Raw genomic sequence first — 20,040 nt, 5'->3', positions numbered from 1 at the left:
AAGAAAGGGCACAGCAGCAGATAGGAACAGGGATTTTCATATGATAGATAACCTAATCTAATCTCACTGTGTCAACAAGTAATTCTTTCACTGGGGCAAGCTCCTTTTCTTGCAGATGAATTACTGATGGTAAAGCTATTATATAGTAGAGCTTGCACACTTGAAACACTTAGAACAGCATCAGACTGTATCACACTGCACTAACTGCCTAGTGTCTGTTGCACTCAGTAGGTCTCAGAACACTAGAGCAGTGCCTAGTTGTAAGCAAAATTTTCACATTTATAGATTTTCAGTATCAACCACTTGTAATGTTTTTGAGCCAAACAGGTCAAAATCTAAATAATTTTATCCAATGACAACTATTTATTAAGAGATTTGTGCATTTGTGGGGTTTAGTGATACTTTAAGATGTTTCAGGATGAATGCCAGGTCTTGCTTCATAAATTACTGAGCAAAGAACAAAACTCATGTATAAGGGACTGAGACTTCTTCTGATGTTCTCTGTTTTTTAACTGTTAACTCCTCTGCAGTATTTCATGATGGATAGAGGCTGACTTATATATTTCAGGATTTAATATGCATTCCAGGGTATAAGATTGCCTAAGTTTATGGTTTTTTTTTTATAGAAATGGTGAATTACCTGAAATTCAAATAAGTCTGGGAAGGATGCCTAGCACATTTAGTAATGATTGACCATCAATGTTCACTAACTCACTCCCCAGCATGGCCCTGCTGATGGCTTTGGTTTGCATTTAGATGAATATAGCAGATTATATAGCATTAAGTATGGCTGGAGTGGGGGAGGGTGTCTATTACCAAACAGAATATACGAAAGAATGAAACATAGCTAGTAAGACTGAAGCTTTCAAAGTTCTGTCAAAGCTTCACTCTAGCTCAGCTCCACCATGTCTACCTCAGGAGAACACTTAGTTGAATCTTGTTACCAGGCTCTGTGTCATAGACTTTTATCACATGGACTAACCAGAAAATGCATCAAGCAAGGAAGTGAAAAGGAAATGATGGCAGTATCAGAGAAGGAGCCAAGATCGCTGAAGACAGGATGCACGGTGTTGCCTAAAGCAGAAAAACCTTGCATCTGATCATGTCGTTTTAAATCCTGACTTAGTCCTACATACTCATGTGTCCATCAATTTTCTTTGGTTGACAGGGTGGTCTCACAGCCATACAAATACACTATAAAATTAAGCCTTGATCAGCAGAATCAGTTCTTCTTGTTTTTCTCCTTAACAAAATGAAAACATAAACAAACAAACAAACAAAAAACCAAAAAAGCTGCATAAGTGTGCTGGTTTGGTTCTCATCTTCTACTGTAGGTTCATAGTAACACATAAGTAGACAGAAGACCTTGTCCTTAAATGAGGCTGTTTACTCAAAACATAAAGCTAATTTGAGAAATTAAAGATGCTCAGTGGGGCATGGAGCTTTTTAGAAGAGCATCTTTTAAGTAGGAAATTACTTGTTTCTATCAGAAATGGTGAGTGATGGTAGCTGCAGGGACTTGATGACCTTCCAAGTGCAGTGCTTCCTCCAAAGGAAACAGCAGGGCATGGTGAGAATGCCAACCAGGAATGCATTGGACTGCTGGCACCCTCTTATTAGTTTACAGACTGCTGTGCAGTCTGGAGGAGAGATGCATGACCTTTGTGTCTGCCATGTACTTCAGAGGAACTCTTTAAACAATAGGGCAAGAGAGAATGTAAAAAAATATTAGAAACACAGTTTCACAACTACACCTCTTAGTTATATTAGAAGTGTAAGGGTTTAGAAGTTCATATTCAGAAAGAAACCCTACATGTGAAAAAGGTGATGTGAATCAAAACTTATCTCTTTGAAATAAAGTCATGCAAGATAACAGGTCTTGCTAGGTTACTTGCCACCATGGTGTATGGAAGAGAACAGGTACCAGAATTTTAGATTTCTTAAATCAATTGAAAAAGAAACATGGTGACTTATTTTTGATACACAAGGGAATTAAAAAAAAATACACCTCTACAAGAAAAACAACAAAGCAAAACTTTGTTACCTTTTGTGTTGCTTTGGTTTTTTGTTTTGTTTTGTTTGTTTGGTTTTGGTTTTGGTGTGTGGTAAGGTTTATAAGGTATATATGGCTATAAGCACACACATGCTTGCATACACACACACACATACACACACACTCACACAAATATACCTATATTTAAATCCCATTCACATATGTGTGCAGGGTCACTACTTATTTCACTGTAGCATGCAGCCATCCACTGTCTCTTTTCAGAATTGTTCATCACATAGAAAAAAAGCTGATTTCTCTTGTATCCTCAACTTATAGACAACAATGTAGCTGCGAACCCTAGGACAAGTACTCAAAAGAACTTGAACAAAGTTTTAAAAATAATTCCCAGAAGAGTTTTAAAAAGTGTGTGGGTGTGTGTGTGTGTGTGTAGGGCGTGTTTGTCTGTTTATGGGGAATGCTTCTATGTTTTAAAACCTCTGAACTTAGTGTATGTATTATATGTATGCTCGATGAAATGAAAAATAAATTAAAATTTGAGGAATTCCTTAATAAATAAATAACCAATTGAAAACATCAAATGCTTGGCTATGGTTCCTCAGGAAAGAAATAAAAGAAGTCACCAGGGATGTATTGTAGGTGTATTGTCATAAATGAAGTATTACTTTTTTTTTTACATAAAATTTGATGCTCTATTAATAAAACTGATATCTCTAAGCAAGATTTATAGATTTTTTTTTCACTTTCCATAGTCCTTAATAGCAGTGTTTCTAAGAACCCTCATGGTGTCTGGTTTTGAATTATAAATGAAAACCCCAGGGATGGAAACAGGGGAATGAAGGTCACCCCTTCAGTCAGTGATTGTTGCTGCTTTTCTGCTTTCAGTAATGCTGCCATCAAATTGCACAAGTTGCAAGAACATGTTTCTTGCATCCAGTTTACTGCCCCCCCCATGTTGGGGGTGCCATCTCTAATACCAATTCTGTGGGTCTCTGTGGCCAATTCCTTCTCATGAATCTACCAGACTATCTAGAGCAATATATTTTACAGTTTTCTCAGATAGCATGTGTTTTTCCTCTGAGACCTGCATTTTCTGGTTTTATGCTATGGAGCAAGTACCCTCTTAGTAGCATACTGTTTTCCTCTCTTGCCTTCTGGCTAAGTTGACTGTGACAGGAAATCATTCAACACTAAATGATAGTTTTGTGTGGGACAATCCTGATCATGAATGTGTGTTATGTTATCGTTACTGCCAACTTCACATGGGGGGGGGGAGGGTATGGAGGACTTTTGGGATAGCATTGGAAATGTAATTGAGGAAAATACGTAATAAAAAATATTAAAAATAAAAAAAGAAAAGAAAAATAAAGACACATGCCAACACTGTTTTAAACCCTATAGGTGTATTTATGGCAATGTTGAAAATATTCTTGACATTAAAGGCAAAACTGTCTTCTTGAACTAGGCATCAAGAGGCCCAAAGGAACTCTATGGGGTCAAATGAGTTACATTTTAAAAAAAGTCTCAACTGTGAGTTGTACACCTGAATCTGTGTTAATGTACTTATAAACACTCTGACTTTATTACTTGCATTTTCTTTATATTTTAGTACAGGAAGACATAAGAAGTGGGGGTGGTATATCTCCATTTTTTTTCCCAATAGAATTTCATGTGAGCTCTTCCTCTCCTGCCAATTATGTCTTTACTTCTCACTAGTAAAGACATCAGCTAAGCATCTGGGCTAAGCGTGACTCTTGGATCATTCTGCCTAATCCCTCTGACCCTCAGTTTTCTCATTAGTAAAAGAGAACAAAACCAACTTCATTCAAGGGTTCTTATGAATATTTATTTAAACTCAACACACAAGACAGCTTTGTGACTGCCCAACTGACGAGTGTCCAGTTACAGCTACTTGTGTTAAGCAATGCTTACTCACTGTTCAGCATGGCTTGGGTGTGTTTAACAGCTTGTCTTGTACCTTACTGGGCTCAAAAAAAAAAAAAAAAAAAAGCTCCTAGAAGCAGTCAGTTCTAAAAACCGTGCACCTCATCAGGACCTCGTTGATTTTTCTGAGGCAGTGATTCTTGATAGAACTGTGTGTGAGGAACAGCAACCCCTAGGAGGTTCTATCCTGCCTTTCTGGCCTACTGGCACTTAAAAGTTGATGGGGTTTGAAGTTTCATTTTCTTCAGTGGTGTAGCCTGTCATAAGTTGCCCTTGCTTTAGTAAATAAGCCCTCTCTCTTACTAAGGTGGGCAATTCTAATTAAACTCACACAAAGAAGACACTGATGTAGAGGGAGAAAGAGGATGAGAAAGGGGAAGGGGATATGTGAAAATGCCCAAAATTCATTATATATAGGAAATGTCAATCAATAGGCTGTCGGACTCTCTGTCTCTCTCTTGTCTTTATTTCTATATAATACCATTCCTTTCTGATACTTTCTCAATTTCTTTGTAGATGTTTTGGATGTTTTCACCTGCTCTCACCTTAATCTTTATCTTACTCCTAGTAAAATTACCACAACAGCCTAGAGGTACATTTCTAGTAAGGGCCAAGACTAAACTTTTCATAGTGATTTGTTTCATTCAGAACACTGTTTAAACATTTGGAACAGACACAGAGTCTGTCAGCTCACATGAGAGTGTGATACTCAAGAGAGGCAGACTGCTCAAGTGTTGCCACACACACTCCAGTGAAGTCTGCATGGCAAATCCAAAAGCTTGGCCGTAGTCCTGAGGCATAAAGTTTCATGGAAAGTTGTCTCCTGGAAAGTTTCTGGCACCCCATAAACAGATGTATTTCAGATTTGTCCCTTTCTATAGTTGGTGAATAGTTCTGTGTGCTTCCTTTCAGTATTGTTTTATTGTAGGTACCTCCAAGGAATGTTTTGACAAATACCTAAATTAGGTTGAACATTGCTTCCTGGCCTTTACCAATGTTCTAGGTAGTCCTTGAGCTGATGCTGGGCTTGGAATTTCATAAGAATGTTACGCATTCAGAGGAACTGCTTCCAGTGTTGATAGTTAGCAATCAGGCATTCCACAGTTTGCCAGATAGGGGCTAGAAATCTCGGGACTAGTTCAAAATAGTAAACTTAGAATTCTTACTACAGACATGAATGGTAGCCTACATTACATAATAGTAGAAAGAAGGTGGGTTGTGGTTTAAGGAGGAACTTCAGTATTGCATTATTCATGAAAAGGTTAACCCCCTGGTACAAGCCTGGTACACGCTTTCACAAGGCTCAGAGGAATAGCATAAATTGTGATTAGGGTGTGAAATCCTCACCTGGCTCCCTAATGGCTGACTTTAGAAAGCACTGCCTTTTATCTGTTATAAACACTTCCTGGTTCCTGTTAGTCTTTATGTATGCATTTCTCTGCTTTGTGTCAATGTACCTTAGCTGATGTATCACCTAACTTCCTTATTTTCTTTTGTAATATAAGTCTGATGCTCGCTTTGAGAAAATACATTTGGATACAGCATTCTCTTTGTGTCAATGTCTGTCACTTTTCACCAACTCCTTGCTCACCTGAGCATGGAGACCCTGGTTCCCAGCGGGTTGAATGACTGACCGAGTCCAGTCTGCAGCAAAATGTGAATCTCAGCTTCAATAGCTAACTGCCTGGAACAAGACACTTAGTCTCTGTCGATGTTAATGTGACTCACCAACTACTTACTGTTGTTGGAGAGGCTAAAATGGGATGATAAGGCTCACGTCCCATCAGTTTGCACACATGTAACTGATTGTAAATGTCAATGCAGATGCATTATGCCATGAAGTCTCCTATTTGTTTCAGAGCAAGAGATGGTGTTGGTATTTGTGTTGACTTAAGAGTTCTCTGCTTAATAATCTTCAGAAATTAAATGCATTGATGTTACCAGTAGATAACAGTTGAAATCTAGCATTAAATTCTTATTAATTTAAATGGAGAAAAATAAATAAATCAAGATATTATAGAAAGATTAAGAAAAACAGGAAAAAGAATGAATTAGGATATTTTAACAGTGTGTTGAATGTGATTCTTTAAAGGTAAATGGAATAGCTATTGTATTCTCATTTTTCTCAATATTTGGGAATTGCTGAAACAAAGGAAGTGGAAATATTTTAAAAGCCAGATGCTGTGAATGACTTCAAGAAAACAGTGTTTTATGAGCAGAGCAATGCAGTTACACACATGCACTTAGAGCATCTCTGACAGTCATAGGCCATACAAAATCTAGGTATCAAGAGGGGATGGAGCCATGAAGTCCTCCCCTGGCTAGGAAGTTCTTGACAGCTGATAAATTTGGGGAGAGTGAGAGTCTGGTTTTTTTTTAGGGTGAGGGCTCTGGTAGTTTACCATGTCCCAGTAAAGACCATGCATCCAAGAGTATATGGGCAGCACAACCTGTATTTAATAGGTTTTCAAAAAGCAGAGGGTACCAATGTCAGTGGGTAAGGAAGGTGATTTGGCAAGTGTTGGGGAGGGAATGAATATGATCAGAATATATTATATGAAATTCTCAAAGAATTAGCAAAAATGAAAAGTAAAAATAAATATATTATCCAAAGTGGTGACTATCAGGGTTTGTTTCAAAGTTTATAGAGAAACTGGAACAATAATGTTTACTATTTTATTCAATATCTGTGATTATTCACATACTTTGTAATTGTTGGAACTCTTCTACGATGTGGTAAGGGAGCAGAACTAAAGTCTGTTTTCATGTAGAACATGTCTATTCTGGAAGGAAGTAAAAGGTCAAATGATTTATAATTTTTAGAAGTGACATTTAATTGTGTGTACTGATAAGATTAACACCATTACATAATGGAAAATGTAGAATAGCAATATAAAAAGCATGAAGAAAATATTTAGGGAACTATTCATTATTGTTTTAAAAACAATCATGAATTATCAAACCTTCAATGGATTAAGTATTGAATTTAGTGCTAAAGAAAATAAAATACAAGTCTGTTGAGATTCTGAAGGCCCTTGAACACACAGATCTCCAAGGATATGTAGGATATTAAGCCTACAGGACTGTCCTCTCAAAAGGAAGGACTCAAACCCTGTTTTTCCATACAGAAGACTGGGGACTGAAGGTGATTAACAGCCGGGTGATTTGCATTATCTGCTGTGCCAGGCCATATCAAATATTCACAACCAGGACTAGAAATACTCAATAGTTTGAATTATCCTTACATTACCTGCATAACCAACCTGTTTCTCTAAGCTCTCACAACCAGGACCAGTGGTGCTTAATAGCCCAAATGACCTCTATGACCTGTATGACTGAGACCAGACTAGATCCTTCTGTAGGCCCTTAAACTAATATAGGTAACTTATCTCTAGAATCCATCTTCTTAGAAGAAATCACTTGTACTTTGACTTTAGTTTCAATGTAATTATGTCTTCTTGTGCATGGGGATTGTATTATACCTTGTGGTTCATTTCTGTGCCTGCCATGACACCTGACCCCAGCACAAGTCAAACATTAATGCTTTGGTTGATCAAGGGTTAGAAAATGACAGAAACAGCTAGAATAGTAGAACAATGTGTTGAAAAGGACGATAGCCATTCTGGAAGCACACACCCCATTCTAAAGGGGCAGTAGATACAGGTCCTCCTGATGTCATACTAGGGGATACGGGCTGAGAAGCAGCAAACCATTGCTAAAAAATAATATTTAATATTAAAGTGTCTACTTCTACTTCTTTGTAGGTATTTAGGTTTTAACAGTTCTTTTTTTCTATTTATATATTCAGGCTAGTTTGGAACATGATTTTTTACTCATTTTCTCAAGGTCTGGGATTATGGACATATGCTGCCATGTCAATTTAGAATTAAAAATGATGACAAAAATTCAAATGTATTATATATCAGGAATTAGACCCTTTGGAAGTGAATATACACCTTTGCATACTCTCTTATTCAAGTTTTTGGTAATGAAGATCTCCAAATGTATCGTCTTGCCTCTGCCTGCATATTCTGCCCACACAGGCTATCCTGTCTAGTCCCCAAATCAGTAGACTTATATCATTTAGTTTATAAATATCACATGGGACACTCTCTAAGTTAGCAAAATCCACATACCTTCCAGTCATATTTTTTGCCAGCAAAATATCTCTTTCCATTTATGCTAACCCATCTTCTTTGTTTCTATCAGTGGCCCTTGACTTCACCACCCATTCATTTATTCATCATAAAACCTGTAGGCTGTGTTTTAAGATACGTCTATATCTATTCTATCAATAAGCTCTGGTATGTTTACATCCAATAAAGTAAACAGTCCATCTAGACTTGTGACATCATTTCCCATTGACACTACCTAAGACCCTGCATGTCTTAGTTACCGTCTGTTTTTGTGATAAAACACTGATCAAAAGCAACTCATGGATGATTTATTTGGCTTACAGGTTATAGTTCATCATCTGGGGAAGCCAAGGCAAGAAATTAATGTAGGAGCTTGAAGTAGAAACTAGAACGTCGCTGACTGGCTTGCTTTGTGGCTTGTGCATCTTTCTTTTCCAACTCAGAATCACTTGCTTAGGGGTGGCACTGTTCACAGTCAACTGCACTCTCTCACATAAATTATTGATCAAGAAAATGCCCCGCAGACAAACTAAAAAAATGTCTGCTGGAGGCAATTCTTCGACAGTGGCTGCCTCTGTCTAGGTGATTCTAGTTTGTCAAACTGACAAAAACTAACCAGCACACTCCTAAAAGGTTACCTCACATTGACTCGTAGGCCATTCATTGTAGTGTGTTATCCACATACTCTTTTATAAGAGAGAGTGGTAATAGAGTATATCTTTGCTTCAGACTTAACATTTGCAGTGGTTAAATGTAAAATGCAAGCCTGGATGACAACACACTATGGTAGTCTCTTTTCAGTTTACTCCTCCAGTATCACTTTACATCATTCCTTGTTCATTGGAAACATTCAAATGCTTTGAAAAAATACACTGAAGGCTCTCTTCCACATCCCGCTCACACAGTTTACACATTTGATGGCAATAAATTATCCTTGCTCTAATAGGTTTCATACACAATACCTTATGGCTTTGTGGGTTTATTTTTCTCAGGATGTCTATGTGCCTTCTGAGTAAAGAGTAGAAAAGGTCAGGTGAATTCGGTATGACTTATTTTGTTCAATATACCTCATGGGACAGTCTTTGAACATAAAGTGATATACCACACAGAGTATGTACATGTGGTGATTAATAACTGATTATCCAGGGAAACCAATTAGCCAACATGTGTGTATAAACCAGGCAAAGATGGCTACCTTTTGTACTGATCACTGTATCATGTGTCTCATGGTACGGTGTGAGGACACAGTGCAAGAATTTAGTCATGTGAGGAGATTTCTGAATGTATGTGAGAAAACTCCAACAAAAGACAAATCTTTTGACCTCATTTTCATTTAAAACATGGACTTCTTTCTGGAATGTGCTTTCAGCCTTTCTCCGAGGTATAGGAGATAGGGGTGACTTTACTTCATTACAATTGGCTATTGCTATTTGTTTATATGCCTCTATTGGGGAGAAACATGTTTTTGCTGCATGCAGCTTGTCTACTACATGCTGTTTGTCCTTGTGATTATATACTTTACTCATGTGACTCCTTGTAATGCACAGAGTATAAATTGTCTGATGCTTTGTATAAAGTTGGCTATTGTATGAGACTTTAGTCCATCTCATTTATCAACTCCATTTTTCCGGGTCCTACTGGCTCTAGAGCCGTAAACAGCACTTCAGTATGGTCATATAAAATTATTAAAGTAGTTTAAAGGTATTGTGTTTATTTTTAAATGTCTTTATTTTGAAATAATTTCTCCATAATAATGATTTTGTTTTTCCTAGATACTATTACTATTGTAATCCCTAAGTGAATGTTTTAATTTCTTACAATTTGATAGTGATCATATTCCAAATGATTGGCTTAAAACAGCAGATTTTAACTCTAAGTAAAGAGCTGAAACAATAAAGACTTGTAAATATTTTCATTATGTGGTAAAACAAAAAAAAAATTACCATGCTATAAATATTTAGTTAAGTGGTTTAGTTGAAACAACACTCATTCTCATGTACTTTTGGTCAGAACAAGAGGCTTTACCAATTAACTATTTGTTTGCTAGTTGATATGTATTTTCTAATAATTTGATTTCTTCCATAGTTTCTCAGTTTATCATCCAGGAAAAGAGCATACAATGCAATGTCTATCCAATGAAAATTTGTTAACCACCTGAAAGGAAAATTTTGTACCTAGAAGTATAAAGCTACATGGTTTTAATTAATAGTTAGCAAAGTAACAAAATAATAGTGTGTGTTATTAATTTCAAACTTAGATATATCTGTAATCTATATTTTATGGGCTAAAAATGCTAAGTATTTAAAACTTCAATGAATTTAAATACATTGTTCTAGAAGGGACCCGTTTGTGACTAACTACTTTCCTATGTCCTTATTTTCTTCTCCCATATTACCTCTGTGGTAATGTTTTTAAGTGTGTTGAGAAGATCATCTGTCCTTCAACAGTATAACTGGTGTCTCTGTAAAAGCGGTCTAGAGTTTTGAAAACATATTGATTAAAATTATGTACAAAAGTAAATACATTCAATATGAATGAGAAATCATGTATCATGACAAAAGTAAGTGTGGTATTCAAATATATATTCATGTATAATCAGCAGTACTTTGTGTGTGTAAGAATGTGTTGTGTTTTTGCATGTGTGGTATATTTATGTGTGTAAAGATGTACATACCCATGCATACTTGTGTATATAGATGTGATGTATGTATGCAGGGGTGTACATACTTGTGTATATAGATGTGATGTATGCAGGGGTCTGCTTGTGTGTATACATGTGATATGTGGTATATTTATGTGTGTAAGGGTATACATGAACATGCATATTTCTGTGTATTTATGTGATGTGTCATGTGTTTATGTGTGTAAAGGTGTACATGTCCATGCCTGCTTGTGTGTATACATGTGATGTGTGGTATATTTATCTGTGTAAGGGTATACATGAACATGCATATTTGTGTGTATTTATGTGTGTGTCATATATTTATGTGTATAAGGATGTACATGTGCATGCATGCTTGTGTGTATGCCTGTGGAGGACAGAGATTGATGTCGGCTGTCCTTCTTGAACTTTCACCTTCCTTATTGTTTTTTAAATGTTGTTGTTTGTTTGAGTTTTTATGTTTTTGAGACAGGGACACTCATTGAATCTGGAGCTCACTGACTAGGCTAGGCTGACTAATCAAAGAGGTCCAGAAACCCTTTTGTCTTTGATTCCCCTCTCGCCTACAGTGCTGGGTTATAGAAGTGCTACAACGTCCAGCTTTCTATGTGCGTACTGGAGAACTCAGGATCAGCTCCTCGTGCAGGTACAGTGTACATTGTACCAACTGAGATCTATCCTCTGCTTGGGATTTTATTTCCTATCTTTCCTCTCTCCTTCATTTCTTCTCTCCCTTCCTTTTTTCTCTTCATCCCTCCTTCCTTTCCTCCCTTCATGCTGGATTAAACATTTGCATGTCTATGTTTCTAAAAAAAAAAAATCTGCAACAAAGTTGAAAAGATGTTACCAGAAATGTCCTTAGGTAACTCTGATTCAAGAAGCTCAAGGGCATATCAATAAAATGTCAAACATTTATACCAAAGTATATAAGGAGAATATACAGATATATGTAGTGATTGATTCAATAATTTAGTTTTGCTTGGGGACTTCTGAGTATGAAATAGAACTTTAATGATGAATATAGGACATCAAGTATATTTTCATAATAATGTGAATTCTAAATGTTTTCTACCTCTTTGAACCGCTGCTTATCAGAAAAATTCAGCAATCTGCAGTTCAAACAGCCAATTTAATCACTAGAGTGCAAATGTCTCAAAATATTTTGTGAGGGTTTCAAGTTCTTTAATTCCTCTGAGTTATTACAAATAAGGTTTAAATATGATAAATGAGACTAGTATTCCAAGAGTGAAACAAAGGGCCCCTGCCTTCTTGGTTCCATACTGTGCTGTGAGGTTTATATTTGTATTCTAAAAGACAATTAAAACTACAGCATGCCAGTTGGACATGGATACTCAGAACTTTCTGCCTTGAAACTTCAATGTGAATGGTAGTACTCTAAGGAAGGGAGAAGAGGTGGATAGTGGGAACGGTTCCTTGAACAACTTTGCAAAGTTGTTCTTAACTACTTTTCTGTATTAGTTTCTACCAGAAAATATAGGCTTGGTAGTTGAATCACCTGAAAGCCTTAGGTAACTCTTCCAGGGAATCCTACACTTTCTAAGAATATGAATTTACAATTGAAATGAAGTGGATGATCAAGGCATTTGGAAAGAATCCAACAGAGTATGAAATCATTTGAATAACTTGGGTACCTTGGGCTACAGTCCCTTTTAACTGAATTTCAATAGGACACACGGGATTTTGAGGGCTGGGCTACAGTAGTTTTTTCTTGTTCAAATAACTTTAACATGAATAAGTTTGAAATATGCAGGGCTAGTGTATCCTTTAAAATCATGTTTTCACTAATTGAGTTTCACAAAGACTAGCTAGATCACATGATTTATACAATAACTTGAGAAGATCTTGTAAATTAAAAGCATAGTTACATAAAGAATATTTTATATTAGATTTGAAGTTGCTATTACTAATGATTCAGTATTGCCATTTATGTTGACTTGAGTTCTGTGACTAGAAGTTAAGAGGATCGTTCTTACTCTTCATCAGTAACGACAGCGTGTATAAATACATTACAGCCTTGGGAAGCAGCACTGATTCTAATACATACATTAGAGGAAAAGCTGAAGTAGCAGCTTTCTCAGGAAAATTTACAATTATATAATTTCTTTCCGTGCTTCAACAGTGAAAAATAAAGCTGCTGCAAGCAAACAAAACTGAAAAGGATGTGCCTAAAATCCCCAGAGACAGATTAATTAGAAATTCTACTCTCAACTGCCAAAATATTTACAGGACGATATTTCTACCAGATTTACACTCTCAAATGACCTTTACAAATCTTGCTTTTAAACAGTGAATGTAGTTTTCTGAGACTACACTTTTGACCTTGAAATTATAACTTGATGTTTAATGTCTTTTATCAAACTTATAATGTCTCCGATCCCCAAGTTGAAATTATCTAAAATTACTACTATTATACATGTAAAGCACTGCATTCTGTAATCCCTAGTTTAATGATTTAGCATTCAAGGGCAGGTGACAGACTTTTTCTTTTATTGCGCCTTGGACTGCCTTTCCTTATTGCATAAGTCTTCCAGATTTCTTATTGCAGGATGTCCCTCCACAGAAGCTTACCTTGACGAAAGAGCTGCATTATACTGCAGCCTCTAGCCTTGCTACAGCTCTCTGGCTGAGGATCAGCTGAGCTCAACAGAAATATGCAGGGCTAGTGTACTGGTCCATAGGAACGAAAGCTTTACACTGTAACAGGGCAAGCTGCTATTTCCCAGCCATAGTTTGCTTGTTAGTTCTCTTATTGGCAAAGCTTTTCTCAATCTTAAAGCAACTATTGTGGCAGAATGACCTTACAACCTGAGTTCCGCTGCATTTTACTTTGCATTGAAATGAACTTCGTGCCCCCCATTCTACTTGAAGATACCAACCACACTGAACAGCTCGGAGCTAACCACGCCAACTCACTGCAGTTGGAGGTTCTTAAGATGTTCAACTTCAATTGTTCCCAAGTTCTAATGTCTCCCTCATGTATCAGCACCCATGCACCAGAAGCATGATTACTCTTAGTGATTGAAGGAAAAAGTTCTTGCAGCAGACCAGAAATTAACAAGCATCAAGCATCACAACTGTAAGTAACTGAAAATTCATCTGATGCTCATTTGAGAACTTGTGTTCTCTTACCTTGGATGTGAATAACTCTGTCTTGATCTGGAGGAGTGTAGCTGTCTGAAAGGTGGTGGTCAGCCCAACAGACTGAAATCAGCACCAGGAAAAGTAGACTTCTCATCCTTGGAGCTCAGTCTCTTCTCTGCTGTAAGGATCACATACACAGAGGTTTGAGAAATTTGGAATCTTTCCGAGTGTTGCACTGCACAAAATATTACCGCCTTATCATCGTAGAATGGGTCTCTAAAAATATTTAACCCAATCTGTTCAGAAAGTTACTGTAGCAGCCTTTGAGAGCTGACAGCTGAGCTTTGAAAAATTTCAGTTTCTCAGAGGCAGCCAGAGTCCAAACAGTGTTTAACTCTGTCTTGGCAGAACTGTAAATCTGAAAATTTAACACACTGTGCTTTTGGCATGGAGACTTACAGAGTCAGACAGAGCTTTAAAAGGGGGGCAAATACTCTCTTAAAACATTAACCCTTGAGTTGGGAGTATAAGTTAACAAAAGAGCAATTTGGCACATCTATTTCTGAATATTTATCCAGCCAGCCTCATTAGGAACTGAACCTTAGAACAGAGCAAATAAGGAGTATTTGCATGAGCCCTGACATCATCGTTCATTGCACATGTGGCTTCCTAAGCAGGTTAGATTTGCTTGTTATAAATAGAAAAGATGATTAAAAAAAATCAGGCAGAAGCAGTGCTTTCATTACAGATACATTTACCATTGTAAACACTGCTGGGGTCTATGATGAAGAGTTGAAAATTTGGACAAGCTATATTAGAATTGTGCATGACACTCCACTGCAGTCAAATTGATTGATTTTTCATTCATTCCAAGCTAAAGTGCTGACACATCAACTCTGAGTGTCAGGTAGGGTCTCTGCAGTCAGCAGAGCCCTGCAGGGAATGTCCCTGCCAGGCTCATAGGGCAATTAGGCAAATGAAGAGCTGAAATAGAAAGAGAGGCATAGCTCTGATCCTAAGTGACAGAGGTAGAGCCATCTTTGCCTGTCCTTTATCCACGACTGACTTGATAGGAGAGGACACAACGCCGCACCTCCTAAAACTTTGTTATTGGCAGAAACAAAAAGTAATTTAGAACAATAAAAGCCTCCCATCCTTTGCAGTATTTTCAGGGAAGAATTTCGGTATACTTTCTGTTTTAATGTAAAAGCAGAGGCAAACATCAAGACAGACCTTCTTTTGCTCCCATGCACACAGCAGCTTTAACAATACTGGCTATTTTTAAAGCTGAAATTGCAGAGTTCTGGCTTCTCACACTAATTTGTTTTTGCCAGGAAAGCCTAGCTCTTTGGAATACTTATATTAATGAGTTCACTGTCTGTTCCTAGAGATCCTTGAGGAAGAAACCTGCTTCCCAGGACTTCCCAGGTCTCTCAGGGACTGAAAGCACACCTCTCTACAGTTCTTGCATAGAGACTCTATCATTACTTCGATGCTATGGCTGTAATCTTTCATGTCTGCTGGTAGTTTGTACCTTCATTATGTCACAGGAAGAAGATGGTGAGTGCACATCTCATTTGTTTTGGAAAGCAAGTGTGGTCTCTTCAAAATTCTTAATTTATTAATCTTATTTTCAAAGCTTTGTTCTGAAGGTTTTGTGAAATGTATTTTTACACCAATGACTTTGCCCATAATGCATAGCTAACAAATATTGCATATTTTAACCCAAATTGTTCTATAGGTAAGCAATAAGAAGAGAGGCAATTTTGTAATTTTTAATAGTATTGGGATAATTATACAAATATGAAGTGATAGTCATACACTATCCATGCTGGGCTCTCTGCTTGCCCTAGGTGTCATGAAAGGTCAGAGTGTGCATTGTGAAATAAATAGACACTATATAAAAAAAGGAGAACGTGATTCCAACAACTAAAAATGAAACACAAAGGGTAAAATTAGAAAACACAATGAATGAAATTTGATTAATTTTCATATCACTGTGATCACATATAGTTTAGTTCATGGGGAGCGATAAATAAATGTACACATTTAAAGTTGTGTGATTTCACTAATTCAATTACACAGTGGCCTTGAATTATCATACCCTAAAATCATACATATATGTAAGATCTAGATAGATATATAGGGTTGTAGGTACATAGAAGCTAGAGATAGATAGATAGATAGATAGATAGATAGATAGATAGATAGATAGATAGATGATAGATAGATAATAGATAGACAGACAGATAGAGGTGGATGGATATAATTCTTTTAATTCCATGGCTCAGCATTCAAACATATCAATAAAGGTGTCTTACACTGAGTTAAGGTGCCTCATAGCCTAGTTCTGAAATGCAAATATTATTAGAATGTGCCTCTCTGTGTCTAGGAGACATATATACAGACATATATATCATCTTTGAAACATCCAAGCAAAGACTCATATGTGTTGAGTTTTGAATAATTCAGTGGCAATCACAAAGGAAGACTCTAGAGCACCCACTCTGGTATTAATGCAATTCAGACAGGAACAGGGAAGTTATATTTTCTTTTTTCTTAATCAATGCAGAACAACCACCATTTTAATAATCATGAAAGCAGAAAAGGAAACTCCAGGGGCACAATTTTCAGGAATGGTAACAAATTGCAAACAGAGCGAGCTCTATATACCTGACTGCGCCCTGTGAGCATATGTGCTATACCCCAAGGGTCTGCATGCTGGTCCCTTATCAGATGAGGTCAACTCAGACATTGGTAGTCATACAAGGGAGTGAAAGAATCTGACTTGTGCTTGGAATGACAACTCTGAATAGTTATGTATGTTAAGTGAACATTTCCAATTTTTTTTGGTTTTTCCAGACAGGGTTTCTCTGTATAGCCCTGGCTGTCCTGGAACTCACTTTGTAGACCAGGCTGGCCTCGAACTGAGAAATCAGCCTGCCACTGCCTCCCAAGTGCTGGGATTAAAGGCATGCTCCACCACGCCCGGCTGAAAACTTCCAACTCTTAAGGTGAGTAAAATCAGACTATTAAAGATACTTTTACATAAGCAGGTGTTAGCAGCTCCTGACTTAGCACTCATACTTCACCTGAAAAAGTCACACATTGACAGTCTTTTTAAAAGGCATGCTTGAGGAGAGAGATGGCTCAGTGACTGAGAACACTGAGTGCTCTTGCAAAGGTCCTGAGTTCAATTCCCAGCAACCACATAGTGGCTCAAAACCATCTGTAATGAGATCTGATGCCCTCTGCTGGTGTGAAAACAGCTACACATGCATAAAATCTTAAAAAATAAAGCATGCTTGATTTTATGTGACTCTGTATTTGTATGTGTAATGTATATGCGTGTGAGTGCATGCATGTATGCGTGTGCGCCTGTGTGTGTGCGTGTGTGTCAGGGAATGTATGGAAATCAAAGGCTAACATCCACGAGACAGTGTTTCCTACTGACCTTGGAACTCATTGATAGGCTAGGCTGGTGGATATGAGTTCCAGGGTCCTGTCTCTTTCTGCCTCCCACTGCTGGGATTACAGACAAGGGCTATCTTGCTTGAGTTCTGCCATGGGTATCTGGGGTCTGAGCTCAGGTCCTTCTCTTTCCCTGGCAAGTATTTTGTCAGGAGAGTCATATTACCCATTTTGATTGTCACTAAGTCTCCTAAGCCTTGCTACTATATAATGTTATAGCCAGCATTCAAATGAGTTCAGATAGAAATAGACATGGTTATAATAAAAAACGTTGTCCAGGTATCTCTGTTGTAAGATGTAGTCCCTTGGGTACATGCCACTGAGTGGTACAGCTGGATCATGTGTTATATCTACTTCTAATTTTTGAGGAACTTCCATACTGGTTTCTTTAGTGGTTGCACCATTTTATACGCCTATCAGCAGCTAATATACATTCTCTTTACCCACAGCCAAGCAAGCATCTACTGCCATTATTTTTAAGTCTTGGTATTCTGATTGAGGTAAAATTAAATCTCAAAGTAGTTTTAATTTACATTTCCTGGATGTTTAATGATGTTAAGCAATTTTCTTGAAATCTTATTACAGAGGTAATGATCTTCCATGCTTATTGCTGTTCTAAAAATATCCTAAATGTTTATCATCCAATGAATGGATAATATAACTATGGCACATTTATACAATGGAATATTATTCAGCTACTAAAAATGAAATTATAAAATTCACAAGTAAGTAGATGAGACTGGAAATAATTATCTTAAGTGAGGTAGTTCAGACTCAGAGAGAAAAACAGATTTTTTTTCTCATATACTAACCTTGAATCTTTTGTGAATGTCTTACTGAGAATACTCTCAGCGGTTAGAAAAGCAGGAACTAAGGCCTCCATCAGGATTGGAGCCCAGGCTCTAGGAGAGAAACTAATACTGTTTTTCTGGGAGAAGAAGAGTCAGTTTACTTGAATGGTGTCACTTCTGGTAGACTCACAGTCCAAGCAAGGCCTTATTCTCAAGAGTAACTGAACATTTCCCTGATGATTAAGGATGTTGGACATGTTTTTTCACAATGGAGTACTACTCAGCTATTAAAAATAATGAATTTATGAAATTCTTAGGCAAATGAATGGATCTGGAGAGTATCATCCTGAGTGAGGTAACCCAATTACAAAAGAATTCACATGATATGCACTCACTGATAAGTGGATATTAGCCCAGAAACTTAGAATACCCAAGATACAATTTTCAAAACACGTGAAACTCAAGAAAAAGGAAGACCAAAGTGTGGATACTTTGTCCCTCCTTAGAATGGGAAACAAAATACCCATGGAAGGAGTTACAGAGACAGAGTTTGAAGCTGAGATGAAAGGATGGACCATCCAAAGACTACCCTACCTGGGGATCCATCCCATATACAACCACCAAACCCAAACACTATTGCATATGCCAGAAAGATTTTGCTGACAGGACCCTGATATAGCTGTCTCTTGTGAGGCTATGCCGGTGCCTGGCAAACTCAGAAGTGGATGCTCACAGTCAGCTATTGGATGGAACACAGGGCCCCCAGCTAGAGAAAGTACCCAAGGAGCTAAAGAGGTCTGTAACTCTATAGGTGAAACAACAATATGAACTAACCAGTATCTCAGAGCTTGTGTCTCTAGCTGCATATGTATCAGAAGATGGCCTAGTTGGCCATCATTGGGAAGAGAGGCCCATTGGTCTTGCAAACTTTATATGCCCCAGTACAAGGGAGCACCAGGGTCAAGAAGTGAGAGTGGGTGGGTAGTGAAGCAGGGCAGGGGGAGGTTATAGGGAACTTTCAGGATAGCATTTGAAATGTAAAGGAAGAAAATATCTAATAAAAATTGAAAAAAAAGTAATTGAACAGGACATTTAGACTCTATTGATTTAAAAAATATGAAACCACAATGCTGTGTGAGAATGAAGGTGTGGAGCAACATGCCATGGGTCATGGAGGGGCTGCAGGAGTAGTGAATATGATCAAAAATGTGTTCTATGATATTGTCAAACATTTCATAAAAACATTAAAAATATGTTCTAGCAGATATCTCATTGGATAACACTATTTGATGCCAAGCCTGATGACTTGAGTGTAATTACTGGCCCCAGGTGGTAGAAGGGGCGAACTGAGTCCTGCGAGTTGTCCTCTGTTCTCCACTTCATGTACATGTGCCCTCAGTGCCTCCCCTAGATAATAAATATGTGAATAAATGTATAAAAGAATTAAAAAAATGTGCTAAGCATGTAATTTTGTAGTTTTTTCATTTTATTTATTTATTTATTTATTTGGTATTTATTTCATTTATATTTCCAATGCTACCCCAAAAGTCCCCCACACGCTCCCTCCCCCACCCACTCCCCCACCCACCCACTCCCACTTCTTGATGCTGTCATTCCCTTGTACTGAGGCATATAAAGTTTGCACGACCAATGGGCCTTTCTTTCCACTGATAGCCAACTAGGCCATTTTCTGATTCATATGCACCTAGAGACACGAGCTCCGGGGTTGTGGGGGGATACTGGTTAGTTCATATTGTTGTTCCACCTATAGGATTGCAAATCCCTTTAAGGACACATGCTCCACTATGTTCATAGCAGCCTTATTTTTAATAGCCAGAAGCTGGAAAGAACCCAGATGCCCCTCAACAGAGGAATGGATACAGAAAATGTGGTACATTTACACAATGGAGTACTACTCAGCTA

The 20,040-nt window shown here is 37.5% G+C and overlaps 1 protein-coding gene across 2 annotated transcripts in view; it reads right to left on the bottom strand.

The window, feature by feature from the left end:
• The window catches only part of Hapln1 (hyaluronan and proteoglycan link protein 1), a 62,797-nt gene that overhangs the window by 9,384 nt on the left and 33,373 nt on the right, over nt 1–20,040 (bottom strand). Inside the window, exons 1-2 of one of the 2 annotated variants that reach the window (XM_029468467.1) lie at nt 15,089–15,122; nt 13,904–14,033 (exon numbers count right to left, since the gene is read on the bottom strand). In XM_029468467.1, coding sequence (XP_029324327.1) covers nt 13,904–14,009 — 106 coding nt within the window. In that variant the 5' untranslated portion in view covers nt 14,010–14,033; nt 15,089–15,122. Of the gene's footprint in view, nt 1–13,903; nt 14,034–15,088; nt 15,123–20,040 lie in introns of those variants that run through there. The other variant, XM_029468465.1, reaches the window with a different exon arrangement.

Source organism: Mus caroli, chromosome 13 (genome assembly GCF_900094665.2).
Source record: "Mus caroli chromosome 13, CAROLI_EIJ_v1.1, whole genome shotgun sequence".
NCBI lineage: Eukaryota > Metazoa > Chordata > Mammalia > Rodentia > Muridae > Mus > Mus caroli.
Note: the sequence above shows the minus strand (reverse complement) of the source record. Positions and strands in the feature narration are given on the sequence as shown.